The sequence below is a fragment of the Populus euphratica genome, unplaced genomic scaffold (assembly GCF_000495115.2).
Source record: "Populus euphratica unplaced genomic scaffold, PopEup_1.0 scaffold2.1, whole genome shotgun sequence".
Taxonomy (NCBI): Eukaryota; Viridiplantae; Streptophyta; class Magnoliopsida; order Malpighiales; family Salicaceae; genus Populus; species Populus euphratica.
This window is the reverse complement of record NW_011499846.1, coordinates 6,369,497-6,386,297: the sequence shown is the minus strand read 5'-3', so window position 1 is coordinate 6,386,297 and position 16,801 is coordinate 6,369,497. Positions and strand designations below refer to the sequence as shown.

At 34.1% G+C, this 16,801-nt stretch overlaps 2 protein-coding genes across 9 annotated transcripts; both read left to right on the top strand.

Moving 5' to 3' along the window:
- Positions 1 to 1,702: 1,702 nt before the first annotated feature.
- Positions 1,703 to 4,631, top strand: LOC105135807 (protein IQ-DOMAIN 1). Of its 4 annotated transcripts, none has more exons than XM_011040861.1 (5): positions 1,703 to 2,355; positions 2,469 to 2,789; positions 2,942 to 3,187; positions 3,374 to 3,511; positions 3,604 to 4,631. In XM_011040861.1, exons 1-5 carry the CDS (start codon positions 2,230 to 2,232, stop codon positions 4,462 to 4,464), a joined length of 1,692 nt encoding a protein of 563 aa, XP_011039163.1. In that variant the 5' UTR covers positions 1,703 to 2,229; the 3' UTR covers positions 4,465 to 4,631. The 4 variants fall into 4 exon arrangements, with proteins under 4 accessions (XP_011039163.1, XP_011039172.1, XP_011039178.1 ...); XM_011040870.1 differs by having other exon boundaries at positions 1,705 to 2,355; positions 2,472 to 2,789; XM_011040876.1 differs by having other exon boundaries at positions 1,708 to 2,355; positions 3,616 to 4,631.
- A 2,557-nt stretch (positions 4,632 to 7,188) lies between these two features.
- Positions 7,189 to 13,540, top strand: LIF2 (RNA-binding (RRM/RBD/RNP motifs) family protein). 5 transcript variants are annotated; one of them, XM_011040848.1, is made up of 10 exons: positions 7,189 to 7,352; positions 8,119 to 8,141; positions 8,559 to 8,995; positions 9,087 to 9,203; positions 9,300 to 9,440; positions 9,528 to 9,710; positions 11,004 to 11,205; positions 12,679 to 12,857; positions 12,940 to 13,025; positions 13,121 to 13,540. In XM_011040848.1, exons 3-10 carry the CDS (start codon positions 8,648 to 8,650, stop codon positions 13,251 to 13,253), a joined length of 1,389 nt encoding a protein of 462 aa, XP_011039150.1. In that variant the 5' UTR covers positions 7,189 to 7,352; positions 8,119 to 8,141; positions 8,559 to 8,647; the 3' UTR covers positions 13,254 to 13,540. The 5 variants fall into 5 exon arrangements, with proteins under 5 accessions (XP_011039150.1, XP_011039143.1, XP_011039135.1 ...); XM_011040841.1 differs by lacking the exon at positions 8,119 to 8,141; XM_011040833.1 differs by lacking the exon at positions 8,119 to 8,141 and having other exon boundaries at positions 8,533 to 8,995.
- The last annotated feature ends 3,261 nt before the right edge of the window (positions 13,541 to 16,801 follow it).

Genomic DNA, 16,801 nt, shown 5'->3' with positions numbered 1-16,801 from the left:
TTTTATAATTGGGTAGTTTTAGTTGTTTATAAATAAAGCATGGATAGGATGAAATCCGATTCAAGATTTAATCCAAACCATATATAAAAAATTTATATTTGTATCATTATATATATAACATATTTCAAATATATATTATTTTTATTTTATGTTGAGTAATAAATAGTATTTAAAAAATAAATATCCAAATATACGAGGTTAGAAGAATATTATATAACTATTTAAATCATGTATAATGTTCTGAGGATAAATATAATAAAAGCTCTATTTGTGAAAATTCATTATCAGTAACATCCATATCTAGAAATCTTTTGGTATAATTGCAATTGCTTTTGTATTTTTCTCAACTATATAAAAAAAAAATATTCCGTTAAATAAATAGCTTTTACTTTTTGTATAGAATGCAACACATAATTGTGTTTCAAGCATTTATTTTTCAGTAGCTAAAATAATTTGTTTTTGATAGATTTTATACACAAAAATCTATTTCACAATAATTTTAATTAAATATATATTTTTTAAAATCACAAATAAAAATATTTTTTAATCTATTTTTTAAAAATGTAATTATAAAAACAATCACAGTACATAACCCACAATTAATCATCATCAAGCAACGACATTTCGTGGTAGCAAGTGCACAACTTTCCTTCTTTATTTTCATTTTATATTTTGTGTGGAAGTGAACATGTGTAATATGTGGTTGTTCATCGATAATCCAACTATCCTCATTGTTAAGTCCAAGTACTTGATTTATCCAGGATCAAGGGCATAAAAATTATGAACTCTAACAATAATTAATATGGAAGCCGAGGAATCTAATCTAGTTTTGACCAGTCCTGCTATGATTGAAAGTTGCACTGTACCAAAAAAAATCCAATCAGCTCAAAGACAGATAATTTATTCCTTTTAATTAAGGCGGTTGTGTCTATATCTGAAAAAAATTCTTATTTAATAAATTTAAAAACTCTTTAATATTTAATTAAGTATAGTTTTATAAAAAAAACATATTTAAAAGAAAATTTGAGAATAGATATATATTATAGAATAAAGAAATTTTAGAACCCGGCCCTTTGAAGGATTTCATAGTCTCTTTTTATAGCCCAAAAAGAAAATAACTGAAGTGTAAGAAAAATATCTTTAAGTGGATAAAATATTTGTGGCTCGTTGTTTATATATGAATCCTAAGATCCTCGGGTCAAAAAAAGTCCACGCTTGATACTTGGCTAAGGTAGGTTGCGTTGAATTATCAACTTATTTTTTATTATTTTGAAAAAGAAAGTTGAGGTAAAAATAAAACGTACTTACACGTAGAAAGCCATTAGTTCATAGATTCATGGGGGAAAAGAAGAGAGGAAATGCTTGCTAATAAACAAGAACATGAAGAGTTGTAATAAATAATGAAAATAAGGCAGAATAACCTCCATATAATCATACACAGTGGAGGGAGAGCGCCATCACCATTGATCTTGATGAAAAGTTGTACAGAAAGTGAGCTAACAAGAACACATGCCTGTTGACTGAACTATTATACGGTCCATCAAGTAGCTGATGATCCATCTCCACCTGCTGCTTTCACGTGACGCCATGCGAGATCACTTTATCTTCCCTTTTTTTTATATATGAAGTGTGAAACTCAAAAAAGCTGAAAATGAAAAAGAGCGAGCCTTTGCTCCCCCAATTAAAAGCTGTTTTGGTGCCTGTGCAATTCACTCAACTTGCATTCCCTGCCTCTCTGTATGTTTTCAACGCTCTTCTCGATAACCCTCTGTTTCTCACCATCACGTTCTCTTCAATACTAAATTATGTTTGTGTCTGAAATGAATCCTTTCATAAATCGAATAGTATAAGCATTGACGTACTCACTGACACTGCCACTTACCGTGTCCTCCCATTTCATTTTCATGCCACAAAAATACACCAGCTTAATTTTAACCATACATATAAAAATATAGATAAAAGCTCATCTATATTCGTTATTTTCTGTACTTGCAATGCCATTAATTTGTTACTCTCACAGCTCACAGCCCACCACTGCCCTGTCAAAGACGACTCACGGTTAAAAATAAAACTATGAAGAGGGCACACACGCTAGCATCAGGCAGGGAACACCCCATCATCTTTACTTTACTTCAGTTTCTGGCTCTTCCAGATATAATGTTTTTCTAGAAGGGTTTGCTGTAAATGCAGCAGCTTGGTTTAACTTAACCTTCTTTATCTTTTAATTTGATGGGGAAGAAGGGAGGTAGCTCATGGTTGACCGTTGTGAAAAGGGCTTTTAGATCTCCTAATAAAGAAAATGACAAGAGAACTGCTGGGATTACAGGCCATGACCAAGAAGAAGATGAAGAAAAGGTCTTTTTCGCATATCTCATTTTATGTTATCTGTTGAAAACTTAATATTTTTTTCGTTTCCTCGCCTGTTTTTGAGCTACAATGGCTGACTCTTTTGAGGGCTTTTCTTCTAGCAGAAGAGAGAGAAGAGGAGATGGTTGTTTAGGAAACCTACGAATCAAGAAACAGTGACACAACAGATCCTATCAAAGACAGGAAATGTCAAGGCCTCCACAGGTGGTGGTGGAGGTGCACGGACAGACCAGGTGTCGGCAGCTGCAGCAGCTGAGCAAAGGCATGCAATTGCTGTAGCTGTTGCCACTGCAGCTGCAGCTGAAGCTGCTGTAGCCACTGCCCAGGCGGCCGTGGAGGTGGCTAGGCTCACTAGGCCTTCTTATCACCCTAGAGAACGTTCCGCTGCCATTGTCATTCAAACCGCCTTTAGAGGATACCTGGTAATTATAAGCAACTACTGTATATATAGCTGTAGATGCTAAAAAAAATTGTTCTTTCTTGAATAGCAAATACTTAAGGAATCATTCATGAATTATCAATTTTTATCATGATTAGGAGAGATTATAGGTGTCAATTTGTGGTGTGTGTGCAGGCAAGGCGGGCTCTTCGCGCGCTTAAAGGGCTAGTGAAGTTGCAAGCTTTAGTGAGGGGACACAATGTGAGAAAGCAGGCCAATATGACCCTGAGATGCATGCAGGCTCTGGTTCGAGTGCAGGCCCGAGTACTTGACCAACGCATGAGGCTTTCACATGAAGGCAGCAGGGAATCTGCATTCAGTGACACCAATAGCGTGTTTGAATCGCGATATCTTCAAGAAATTTCAGAAAGAAAATCGATGGTAATTTGTTAGACTCTTTCAAAGCATCTCTTAGCATTTCATTTTGGTCATGCTTTGCTGATTCTTAATTCAAAGCAATAACAGTAGCAAAAATGAAAGAAACTTTCTACTAATTAATGACTCTTGATTTTATACTTCGAAGTTTTGAGAGTCTAATGTAGTTCAGCATCGAATCAATTTTAACAGTCAAGAGACGGCAGTAGCATTGCAGATGATTGGGATGATCGGCCACGCACAATTGAGGAAGTCAAGGCCATGTTGCAACGCAGGAAAGACAATGCATTCAAGCGTGAGAAGGCCTTATCTCAAGCTTCCTCTCAACAGGTTCATTTCTTGCACAATGCACTGCTGCCCTGTTTGTTTGTTTTTTTCTGTTAGGAGTTCAGCTTATAAGCTAATTGATTCAATTTTTTCAAACCGTATCAAAGATATGGAGAAACCGTAGAAGCCCATCAATGGGCAATGAAGGTGAGCTCCAAGAAAGATCACAATGGCTTGATCATTGGATGCCTGCAAAGCCGTGGGACAATAGCAGCAGAGCACGAGCCTCGACTGATCAAAGAGACCCCATCAAAACTGTAGAAATTGAAAACTCCCTGCCTTGCTCATACTTAGCTCCTAATTTTGGAAGAACGAACCAAAACCAATATCACCAACACCAGAGATCCAATTCAATAAACAATGGTGTTACACGCTCGGCTCCTCCTCCACTCCATAGAGCTCATCAAAATGCTTCTCTCCACCACTCTCCTATTACACCCTCCCCGTCAAGAACTAGGCCTCTTCAGGTTCGTTCAGCGAGTCCCCGATGTGCTAGAGAAGATAGGAGCTGTAATTCCTCTCGAACACCGAGTTTGAGGTCCAATTACCTCTATAATGGCAATCTGAATCAACATGGAATCAGGGGCGGTGCTGCTAGTGTTAGTGGAAATGCTAACGCTACATTGCCAAACTACATGGCTACAACAGAGTCTGCCAAGGCTAGATTGAGATCACAGAGTGCGCCAAGGCAAAGACCATCAACACCAGAGCGAGACAGGGCTGGGTCTGCAAGAAAACGGCTTTTGTATCCAGTCCCCGACCCTTACGGTGTCGGGATGGGTTATGGTGGTGTTGGTTACGGGCATGGTTTCAGGAGTCCCAGCTTTAAAAGTGTAAGTGGTTCACATTTTGGTGGATTAGAACAACAATCTAACTATTCTTCTTGCTGCACCGATACCTTTGGTGGTGAGATTTCCCCTTCTTCAACGAGCGACCAGAGAAGGTGGTTGAGATAATTTAATAATGCAGTTGGTGGGCTAGCTTAGAGAGAACATGTTCAGGTTTTTGTGACTCATTAGTAGTTGGGGTATAAGGCATAGTTTTTGATATCTGGAGGTTGGAATTTGGATTTTCTTTCTTTTTTATAGCATTTCAGTTTTTGATAGTTTTATTTGTTTGAAGTTGTAATTCCTAGTTGGAACTTGTTTCAAGAAAATTCTTTACCTTTTTTTGTTGTCAATTGACTCACACCACTTCGAATCAGAAGTTTTTTTTTAAAAAAAATATGCGTGCATTATTTGTGTATTTTTTAGTAAAAAAATTGATTATAAATCTATTTAATAAAATAAAGTGAAAATTATATACATCAACAAAAAAATAAATCAAAGGGTAAAAATGTATACAGAAATAAGCTCTTTATTTTATTTTATTACATAATAATAATAAAAAAATAGCAAGAAGAGTAATAATTCAATTGAAATTAAATAATTCCATGTCAAATTTTCTTTTTTTTCTTAATAAGTTTCCCTTTTGTTTATTAAGATGGCGTGTTTCAAGGGTTGTTTAGAAAACATAAGATATGAAATTAACAATTGTTTTAAAATAATAATAAAGGATAAATAAAAAGACTTATATGATTTGCATCTGAGTTATATTAGCATTATTATAGTAAATTTAGGATTTAGTAGAATAGTTCTAAAATACTGATTTAAGTTGTCTGAAAACTATAAAATTACATACTTGGATTGATATAAACTAATAAAAATCATAGCATGATAATCATGTCACTTGGATTGATAAATGTGAAGTAAATAATGAAATAGAAAAATGAATTCATATTTGAAAGCGACAACTAGAGTTTAAAAATGTATAAAGAATGTTGGAATCGGATTGATCATAAGAACAATGATTGAATTAATTAATTAATAAGTTTAATTATAGAAATGATTGATTAAAAAATAAGAAATCAAGGAATTCTTAATTTTATGTTGCATATCTCTTAATAATTGTAATGATAATGGGTTAAATTGCAATATTATTTGCTTGTTTCAGGTTCAATTTTGGTGCATTAGAAGTAGTAACTTAATACTACTTTTTTTTATAATCTTTTTAGCTATAAGTAGTTATTATGAATATTAAAACATCTTATATTTTTTGTATTTGTAAATAAATAGATTATGAATTTATAATATGTGATTTAAATGCTTTTATTTTCTTGCATCTATATAAGTTATTCATTTTAATGTTTATGATTTTATTATGGTTTGGATGTTCTTTTATTTATTCCATTTGCAATTGTGTTTAGTGCTAAAATGAGGTGTCATGCATGAAAGAATATGGGAAATTATTTTTAAAATAATAATGTGATATGATTAAAGATGATTGAATTTAAGATTTAAAAAATTATTTTTAAAATGCATAAGTATTTGTTGACAATTTGAAACGTCCTTGATATAAAGAAAACTATACTAAGATTTCAGTAGTGCTCGTATAAATATTTTGAAATGTATACATAAAGAAAAAATAAAATCTTTTTCCTTAGTTTAAAATGTTTAAAAATATTTTAAAAAATAAAGTTGTTAGAAATAAGAAATGACTGATCTATATTATCAAATCTCTCACACACATAACAACTTGCTATTATTTTTAAAAGAAAAAATGGTTCCCTCCACGTATTTTTTTTTATTTTATTTGCGAGCATGGGAGGGTCATGACCCCTAAAACTCCTCCATTAATGGAATACAAGAATTAAAAAAAGCCTTAAAATTCACGGTGGTAGGAGAAACAACATGGGTTGATGTATGATAGCCTCAAGGTGATTTTGCCTGGTTTTGGAATCTGCAGTCAAAACCATGGAAGATGGATTTACTGTTTCCTCCTTTTTGTTTTTTGTTTTAAGAGTAAGGGTGTTCTGGATAATGATAAAAATTATTTTTTAAAATATTTTTAATTTTTAAATATATTAAAATAATTTGTAATATTAACCCAACCAAACAATTAAAAAATTAATTTAAAACAAGAAAAATTCATATAAAAACCCTACACGCATCACTAAACACCCCCGATAGTGATGCGTTGTTTCTGTATTCCTATTATATCGTAATTCTATAGTAATCGCCTTTTGGTTAATTTATTTATTCGGGGTGTCCATCCATAATGGTTTCTAATATTTTTAACTTTTAACTTGTTAAAATTAATTGGGGTGATAAATGGATATCCTTCTTGCTGTGGTAAATTCTAGAACACAATAGCTAAGGGAACACTCTTTCACATGATTCATAAAAAATAAAACAAAAAAGAAAACACTAACTAATTTAAAAGTACACATGAAAAAAGAATGAAAAGTGTGTGTTTATATCATATTTGTTTTTGTATTTTAAAAATAATTTAAAAATATTTAAAATTTAAATTGATGTTTTATAATATTTTTAAATTATTTAAATATTAAAAATAATTTTTTTAAAAATAAAAAAATTATTTTAATAATTTTTTAAATAAAAAACATTTTTAAAAACTCCAAACATATTATTAAATTCGTTTTGTAAGCAATCGTTTTCTCTCTAAAAAAAGCTTTGAACTACCAGCACTCCCAGTCACGCGCAGCACAATATGCGGAGGGTGTTATTGTCATTTAGGGGAGATCCAGCTGACATCGAACCAATATGTCGTGTCGTGAAATGCGAAGCAGTGCACTGCTATTATAATATCCTCCGTCACACCAGATCAAAAGGGAGTTTCCTAATTAGGGTCTTCTGGGAGAGATAGATAGAGAGAGAGAGAGACCCAATCTCATTTGAGTTTTTCGGATAACAACTGCGAAGAAGAAAATAAGCAGAAAGAAAAGTCGCACGGAGCAGAAAAACCACAAAAGCTTAAAAAAAGAAAAGAGAAAAGGAAGTCACTGGTACGCTGCTAATTCTTCCTTTTTCCTTCTGTCTAGTTTTCTTTCACTCCTTTATCGCTCTCTCTGCCGCAAAGTTTTTTTCCGGTATATAACGCTTTGCTCAAATTCGGCGGTTTTTTATCTTGAAATGATTTTTTAGCTTGTTGATTTGGAATCTGCTACCCATGTTTTTCAATTTAGGGTTTTGTTATGCTGATTTAGGCCAGTCTATTTGTAGATTTGTACCAAGTAAGTAGGGTTTAGGGTTTGATTGCTATTCCTCGTTGTCATTCTAAATCTTGCCTTTCATGTTTGGTTTCTGGCTGTTCTGGGGATTTTTTTTGTTGTAATTAGAGTAGGATTTTTGAAGTCTGTTTATGTTTTTGTGTGTGAATTTTCTTGAACCACCCTAGAAATGTTGACCAATTAGAGATAGAATAAGACCTCGTATATCTGCTTATTGATTTAAAAGTTTGATTATTTGTTGTGTTTGATTACGTTATATATATATGTATGTATGTAGTGCGTTTAGATTCAAAATCTTGGACCATTACTTTGATTGGGAGTAAACAGTTTCTGATGAAAGCTTATTCCTTAGAAAGATATTATACTTGTAGTTCAACTTTATGCATTTTTTGCCGCTATCAAGCTCTTCTTTTCTTTTAATAAATAAAAGAGAATAATAATGAGCAAGAGAAATGCAGATTTTAACTTAATTCAGCCAAGTAACGCTATACTACCTATGGAATCTGAGTGGTTTTTCTGTTCCTGTTTTTGTCTTTGTCAGGATCAAATGCAAAGGACAATTAGGTTTTTTATTTCATTTTCCTTTCATCTTTGGAGAACTATAGTTGCTCTGTCCATGATAGAAACTCCGCAAAATACTATAACATACTCCACAAATACTATAACATACTCCACAAATGCTGTAACATACTCCAGAAAATGCTATAACTACTCCACAAATGTTAAAACATGCTCCACAGACCACAAATACTATAACATTTTTTTTTATTGCAAGTCGTTTTGGCCCTACATTTCTGTAGCTTCCCAGCTCTAATCTGGACATGGAGGTTTTTTCAACTCTGCTTGTCAATCTCACCTTACTTCTCCTCTGGAACCCGCCCATATCAATATTTGTGCATTATGCACATTCTTGCAGGTTCCACACGTTTTCCATGATGACTACTTAAACTTGCAGTTAATTTAGGGGCAATTTAACTGCAGTTGTTAGATGATAAGACCTGGTGTGTGAAAAAGTCATGGCAAAGGGCACAGAAATTGAGGAACGAGTGGATCTTGAAGAATAAAATTATATGGAAGAGATAGACGATGATGTTCTAGATCAACTAGATGAGGATGGAGAAGATGATGTTGGAGATGCACATGCTGAAGAAAATGTTGAAGAGGAGTATGAAAACTCAAAGCCTGAGGGCAGTCAGAAAGATCAATCTCCAGAGGCAGATAGAATCGTTGCCAACACTGAACCTGCAGAAGATGAACAAAAGCCCACTGCTTCTGTTAATGAAGAGGAAAAAGAGAAGCATGCTCAACTTCTTGCCCTTCCTCCCCATGGTTCTGAAGTTTTCATTGGTGGTCTTCCAAGGGATGTGATTGAAGATGAATTGAGGGATCTTTGTGAACCAATAGGCGAAATTTTTGAGGTCCTAATTTTGTTGATTTGTACATGAGATATATTCGTGTTTCTTTCCTTTTTGGCATTGCTCATTTGGTTTTTGTTTTGGCATGTTTCAGATAAGGCTAATGAAAGATAAAGACTCTGGTGAAAGCAAGGGTTTTGCATTTGTAGCTTTCAAATCAAAAGAGGTTGCTCGAAAGGCCATTGAAGAGCTTCATAGTAAAGACTACAAGGTACTCATGATTTGGTTCAGCAATTTAATCACTCGTGAGTTTTTTGTTAATTTTTTTATTTTTTATTTTTAACTAACTTTGTAGCATCATCTGCAGGGAAAAACCTTAAGGTGTTCAATATCCGAAACTAAAAATCGACTGTTTATTGGTAATGTTCCAAAGAACTTGACGGAGGATGAATTTAGAAAGATAATCGAGGAGGTCGGTCCTGGGGTGGAAGTTATCGAGCTTATAAAGGTGGAATTTGGAATTGAAAAGTTCTCTCACCTCTCAATTAGATAGTGACCGCTTACTTTGCTAACGCTATTTTCCGCTTAATTTCAGGATCCTCAAACTCCTACTCGTAATCGTGGTTTTGCTTTTATATTGTACTACAATAATGCCTGTGCTGATTATTCAAGGCAGAAAATGTTAAATGCCAATTTTAAGCTTGATGGCCATACCCCAACTGTCAGCTGGGCTGATCCAAAGGGCACACCTCCTGATCATTCTGCTGCTTCTTCCCAGGTAAATGCCAGAAGTAGTTGGAAGAAGCTGAGACTTTAGATGTTTAAAAATTGTCAAGATTTTTATCTTTTGTGTATTAAAATTCCTATAGCTATGTCATTCATCAGAGTCCTTGTCATGTCTTTACCATCTGCTGTAAGTACTATCTTTTTCATGTTTTAAGTGCACTATACATCAATCTCTCAAAAGTGTAAGACAAGTGAGAATAATAGGAACTCCTGAAACTTGTATGCAATGCATCAATCTCTCTAAAGGGAAAGACAAATAAGGATAATAGGATCTCCTGAATCTTGTATGCAAGAGTCCACTCATGCTTACCTTGCTTTTTAACATTTGGAAGATGCTTTTTATCCTCCTGTCCTGTATTAGCTGTTTCTTGTTTTTTTTTTCTTCCATAAAATAGAATTTTTTATACCTAACTTGCTGAAGGAAGGTAAGGGATCTCTTTGCTAACTCTATGAAAATTATTGATGTTGAGTCTATAAGATCAAATCAATAGTTGATGGAAAAAAGTTACAGAGAAGTTAAATGTGTTAGCATTTCATGTCAATAATAACAGTTGAGCTTACTCTATCGAAATTTTATATTTAAATCTGCAAGAAATACAACATTGAGCTGTGAATCAATTGACTCTCTTGGTGCTCAGTCTGTTCTTCTTGAGTATGTAGCCTAAAATATTGCAGCTAATAAGAGAGCTTCTATTTTGGATAGGTCAACATGTAATCCATGAATGAAAATTTGGATTTGGTCAATTCTTTAGGTGTTGATTTGCATAGGCTATTATCTTCATGCTTTGCTTTTTCATATTCATCCTGGCTACAGTGATATTGCATGCTCAAAATGTGTTGTAATGCTAGTGTTCTGAGAATAAGTGGATTGTTCAATGATGACACTCTTACTCGCCTGTTAAACTCCTTGTTCAGCAATTTTAACTGTGACTCTGTCACTCTCTTTATGTTTGCCATAATGCCTAAGTATTTCTCTCATAGAGTACTTGGTGGAAGCTTCTAATAAATTGTGTTTAATGGCATTCCAATATCTTTTATTTGACTGTTCTTAGTATTCAATTATCTTCTTAAGTTTCACTGCCAAATTAGACCCTGGAGGCGTATCTGGTACCACTTTAAATTGGCAAGAACTGAGACATATAAAGTTGATTGTTGCTATTTAGGTAGAGTAAGTAAGTCTTGATCTTTATCTCTGGAGGAGAGTTTTTCTCTTTTGCTGCCTTTACTGTGCATGCAATAACTCAATCTGTTACACTTACAATATGTATATGTTTTGAATTCCCAGGTTAAGGCTCTGTATGTGAAAAACATACCTGAGAACACATCTACTGAGCAGCTGAAGGGACTATTCCAGCGCCATGGGGACGTGACAAAAGTTGTCATGCCACCTGGCAAAGCTGGAAAACGAGATTTTGGGTTCATTCACTATGCTGAAAGGTCAAGTGCATTGAAGGCGGTCAGAGATGCAGAGAAGTATGAAATTGATGGTAATTTTCACTCCAATCTATGTGAATGCTTATGGATGGTGTGTCAGCTCTTACTGAATTAATTTAGACCATGCGAACACAGCCACTGATTGTTATATATCAGGGATATACATTGATTACAGGTTATATAATTTAAAAGTTAAATGTCAAATATATTTGCATTGGGTCATGCCCTTGAGCCTGTATGTTCCAGGATTCATCTCAGTTTGCAATAAAGTGCTACTGTTGTTTATTTTTATTTTTTTGGGAAAAAAAAGAATTAGTGGATATCATAGCTATCTTATGGCTTATGTCATGGTTGTTAAGGTCATTTCTTTTCAAGAGAAATCATAACTTGCCCTTGGGTCAGGCCATTTCAATTACTCAACCTTGCATCTTGCATCATGGCCACTTGTTTCATTGATTTGCTTATCTTTTTTAGTCACATTATATATGGATGGTTTTTCTCAGAAAAAGCATAATAAAAATTCTCTCTGGCTGTTGAGTTCGAAGTAGAAGTAATTCCATAAATTAACTTCGGAGGAAGGGTTGCAAAGTGTTAGTTTCAAACCATATGGTAGTTGAGTAAAACATGAGCATCATTCACTTTTTCTCAGTTGGTGATGAGCATGTATAAGAATGTGTAAGAAGATTGTTAAGAGGCACCTCATAGTGTCAAGGGTGCAAAATCTGCTCATTTGTGGGGTTATGAATTAGAATTTTTTTGAAGGGTTTTGGAGTCAAATGGAGAAAGTGCATGAGAGGATCCCCCCCCAAGTAATTGTGGGATCATAATTCTTGTTTTGTCAGGTTCAAGTGGTGTTCATTATACCCTTTTGTCCATTGTCTTAATTATAATAGTAGTGGATGTCCACAGTAGGAAGATTAATTACAAAGAGGTTTATTTTGAATGTTATGTTTGGAGTCTTGGGATTTGACAGATGATACAATTCTTTCCCTGAATGATGATAGGTGAGGTTCTGGCATCTTATCTTTATTGCAGATTTTAAAAATGTGCCTATGTTGTAGATTAACAGGATTAGAAGTGTTGTTTGGGGATTCACTTAGAGTTGGACATCACTGAGTTCTGTTCTCATTCCAGATGTGTCATTTTAGATTGGCATTTAAAATATTTTATAGTTCCTCTTGATGGAAGTCTGTATCTGTACAAGACCCTAAATGGATAGAGGAATAGAATTGTGCTGCCTTCTCCCCTTCTCTCTAAAAGGAAGGTTGTTCTTCTTCAGGCTTGCATGTCTAGTTCCTGTTACTATTTATCCCTATTTAAATCTCGTGATAAATAAAGCAGGATGCCTTCATGGCAAGTCTATGTAATCAATATGAAGAGGTTAATGCATGTATCAATCTTATGGTATGATAGTGCTTTTAGGTGCTTAAAATTTAGTGATGCATGCTTATCATTACACAAAATGAGTACTTTGGTTAAATAGGATGTGCTTCCACAAATAACATGTTCAATGAATTTAACTGCAGGTCAGGTGTTGGAAGTTGTCCTTGCTAAGCCTCAGGCTGATAAAAAACCTGATGCTGCCTATCCTTACAATGCTGGGGTTCATCCAAACCCTGTTCCCCTTCCTGCCTATAGTGGATTTGCTGGTAATCCATATGGTTCTTTGGGAACTGGATTTGGTGTTGCTTCCAGTTTTCAGCAGGTATCTTGGTCATTCTGACTTTTGATTCAGTTCCTGTAGAATCAAACTTAATCTTATGTACTTGCATTTGCATTGCAAACAGCCAGTAATATATGGTAGGGGTCCCATGCCAGCAGGAATGCATATGGTGCCAATGGTTTTACCAGATGGTCGAATTGGCTATGTCCTGTGAGTTACTTTTTCCTGTTGGTACTTTCTTTTGCAAGCAAGATAGATTTTAGATGGTTTTCCAACCACTGGTTTGCTGTTGTGGTATTCTGCAGTCAGCAGCCCGGAGTACAGATGCCACAGCCTCGGCCTCGAAGAGTTGATCGGAACAATGGTCCAAGTGGGCCTGGGAGAGCTGGTAATAGTAGCGATGATGGAAATCGGGGAAGAAGGTACCGGCCTTATTAGTTGGAGGTGTATTGATGTGTTGTAGTTTTTTCAGGGAATTGAGAATCATTGTAGTTGGATGACTTGTTCTGCTGAACAAATAATAGAGCTATCACCTATTCCCTTTTGACCCACCTCACAACTCCCCAGTATTTTAAAAAAGAAAAAAGAAACAAAAAATTGGAAGTAGAAGGATGTTAGAATAGGCCTGAAGTATTGTGACTTTGATGTGGTAGGAGACAGTTGACAGTTAATTGATGTTTTATTTGTTGGCATTGTTTTATGGTACCCAGCAAGCCACCTTTTCAGATCCTAGGTGCCAGGTTCCTGCAGGATTCCGTTTCTTGAAATTCCTGATTGGCGTTAGGTCAAGTCTGGATCATTCCATTTTCTGCCTTTTGGATAGATCATCAAAATGTTCATGAAACGCCACAAGGATGTTGGCATGTTGCTGGGGTTTTTTGGTTTTGGCTCTAGTTCTTGCCCCGTGCTCATCAAGTGCAGGCACATTGTTGTGACAACAAAGCGCTGCCCATGGATGCCTTCTTTTGAAATGGCTATAATATAAAATTTTGTTGGCGGTGGTTTTAATGGACTACATTGAAGCTTGGGTTACAGGCATTCATGTTTGCAAATTGCTCCGGGTTTGATAGTATTTTTAAAAATATTTAATTTTTATTTTTATCTTTTAAAATTAATATTTTTTAATGTTTTTATATTATTTTAAATTGATATTAAAAATGTTATTTAAAAAATAAAAAATTATTATTTTAAAGAATTTTCAAGTAAAAAATATTTAACAATCATAATTATGTATCTATTTCTGACGAAACTGGCTGCACAACAGGAACAGCCCTCTCCCAGGCTTAGTTTCATTCCATCATTTCCAAATGGAGTTGAATCAATTTTAGAGGAAGAAAGTGGTTCGTGGCATTGAGCAGAAATTGGGAGATGAGAAATCGACCTCTGCTAATTTCGAAGTTCTAAAATGAACCACCTCTGTAGCAAGCTTTTCTTTCTAGTGGTCCTGCTGCAATTATAAAATGAACCACGTCTGTAGCAAGCTTTTCTTTCTAGTGGTCTACCTGGACGTGAGTCTCTTCAACTGCGGAACTGCAAATAGATGATGCAACACGCACGGTCCAGGTCTGGTGTGCTAACGGCACAAGCTCATAAAAAAAAAAAGAAAAAAAAAGAGCTAGATAATATAGCATCTACTGGCCAAAGCCACTCTAAACAAGACAGTTTCACTCAGTCAAAAGAAAAGAAAGAATATGAGCCGACCAAATTCAGCTTGAAACTGGAATGAAGGAGATACCGGGAGCCAAGAAAGTCTGTGCTTCCAGCCTTCAACCAAATAGATCTTTTGAAGATCTCAACACCGTGTCCAGTTACGCAAGAAAACTCAAATATTATAATATTAGACAGTTCTTTAGCATGGTTTTACCTGTGCTGGCGTCTGATGTGCTAGTTTGACACTGCTAAAATTTAATGCATAAAATTTTGTCAGCTCCTTAGGGGGATGGTCTAGTTTGAAGGGAGGCGCTATGCTCTTAGATGGAGGTACGAAGGAGCTTGTCATGTCTGGACCACCGTTTATATACCATAAGGAAACTTAACTGCGTAAATATATGATTTACAAGAATACAACATATATAAGACTCTCGTTTTACATTTGTTAAATGTTTTTTACATTGGTTAGTTATTTTGAAAAATTATTTATTAAATAAATTAAGTTGTTTTGAAAAATTATTTATTAAATAAATTATAATTTACATTGGTTAGTTATTTTTTATTGTTATAATTATAGAAAAAGAATATGCAATAATATATAATCTACCTTGGTAATTAATCTTCTTCAATATTCATTTCGTTGAATATAAAAAATTTTCGCAGTACAGTTATATATCTAACAGATATTTAAAAAACCTATATAGAAAAAAACAGAATGATTTGCCAGAAAAAAAAGAAGAAAAATATCGTACCTGGGCCAATAGCCAAGTCTAGGTGTGCTGAGTAGGAAGGAACTTAATTAGAAGCAAAATGGATATGAATGATGAGTTAATTGTTCATAGCTGTGTTCTTTGATTAGCCTCACTGGTTTTTAACATAGTTGTTACCTAATCCAATCCAGAGTTGATCCGACTAAAAAATTAAATATCAAGTTTTACAGGTCAATTAAATCAAGTTAACTCAGATGAAATTATCTATTAATATTCAATATTAAATTTCTAAAATGTTTTTTCAAGGAAGAATTTTATGAAAAAAACTCTTACCTACCTCCTAGACACAATAATAATAATAAAAAAAACCAAATTAAAGTTTTTGAATTTGAAACTTGAAATCTATGTATCTCCAAAATCCGTGATAAAATTGCATTCATGGATTTCTTGCAACGAGAGCCCTCTATTGACAAGTTTTATATCCCAAATTAGTGTGATCAAGATTCTCTCTTCCCTTTATTATCTTTCTCCTTTTTTATAATATTTTTATGATTTTTAGGTTTTACATTATATATATATTTATGAAATTAATGGTAAAAATTAGAACTGTGATTTCTTAAAGAAACAATTTTAAAAACAAAAACTTGTAGTTTGGTGTCTCTCCTTTTTGAAGAGAAATAAATTTGGCTGAAAATTATCTCACAGACGAAACGATCTTCTCCATTTCCATTGTCGAAGGAGTTTCTTGTTCCAACCTTTTTCATTCATTAAACCAGACTCTCCTGAAACCATAAATGTTGATTGGCACAGACTTAAATCGTCGCTCATGAAGTAAAACGGGTACCTAGCACCTGCTAGTTTGTAATGAATAAGAAGTACTCAAATTACCCAGGGAATGTGAAATATCCATGAAAGTATGTTTTCTGCTTGTAGATATAGATTAAAGGCACAGCAAAAGTCCCTTCCGTCGCGTTACAGGATGTTTCAACACTGAAGAAAAGGCTGTTTCGTTACGCTTCAATTCCCTTGACAAATATTGAGGTTGTAGGAAAGTACAGTAGGACTCGGTAAAGGAAGCCCCCATTTTATTCTTGAGCATGAACCCAACTTACGTAAAATGTTTATTGGCACGTACTTATATATATATATATATATATTACAAAAACTTAAATTGCTGCTGCTGAGTAGTACACGTCTTGTATCAATACCAAACACACAACAAAATACCAAAAAATGGATTGACGTTATTGGAAGTTAAAAGTGGTAAAGAATTCTGGCCTAACTAGCCACGCGGACACGGGTAATCTTATAAAATCAGTTCTAATAAATCTTGTAAATATAGACGAACAAAATATCAATTTTGTGTAAAACTATTAATTTGATTTAATATATAATTCTAAATCTTTAACAATCATGTTATTCACCTCCAAAAGCAATTAATTAGTCTCTGTGCAAAACTTTGTTGTTGCTCTTTATACAAAAACTATGAAACTAATTTCTCTCAATATTTAATAGAGAGGAGTAAAAATAGAATTTTTAGCCTTATATGTTTCCTGTAAATCATTGACTCGATGGATAATCACAAGCGAATTTATAGATAAGCTTATCTTTCATCAGGGTTGGGTG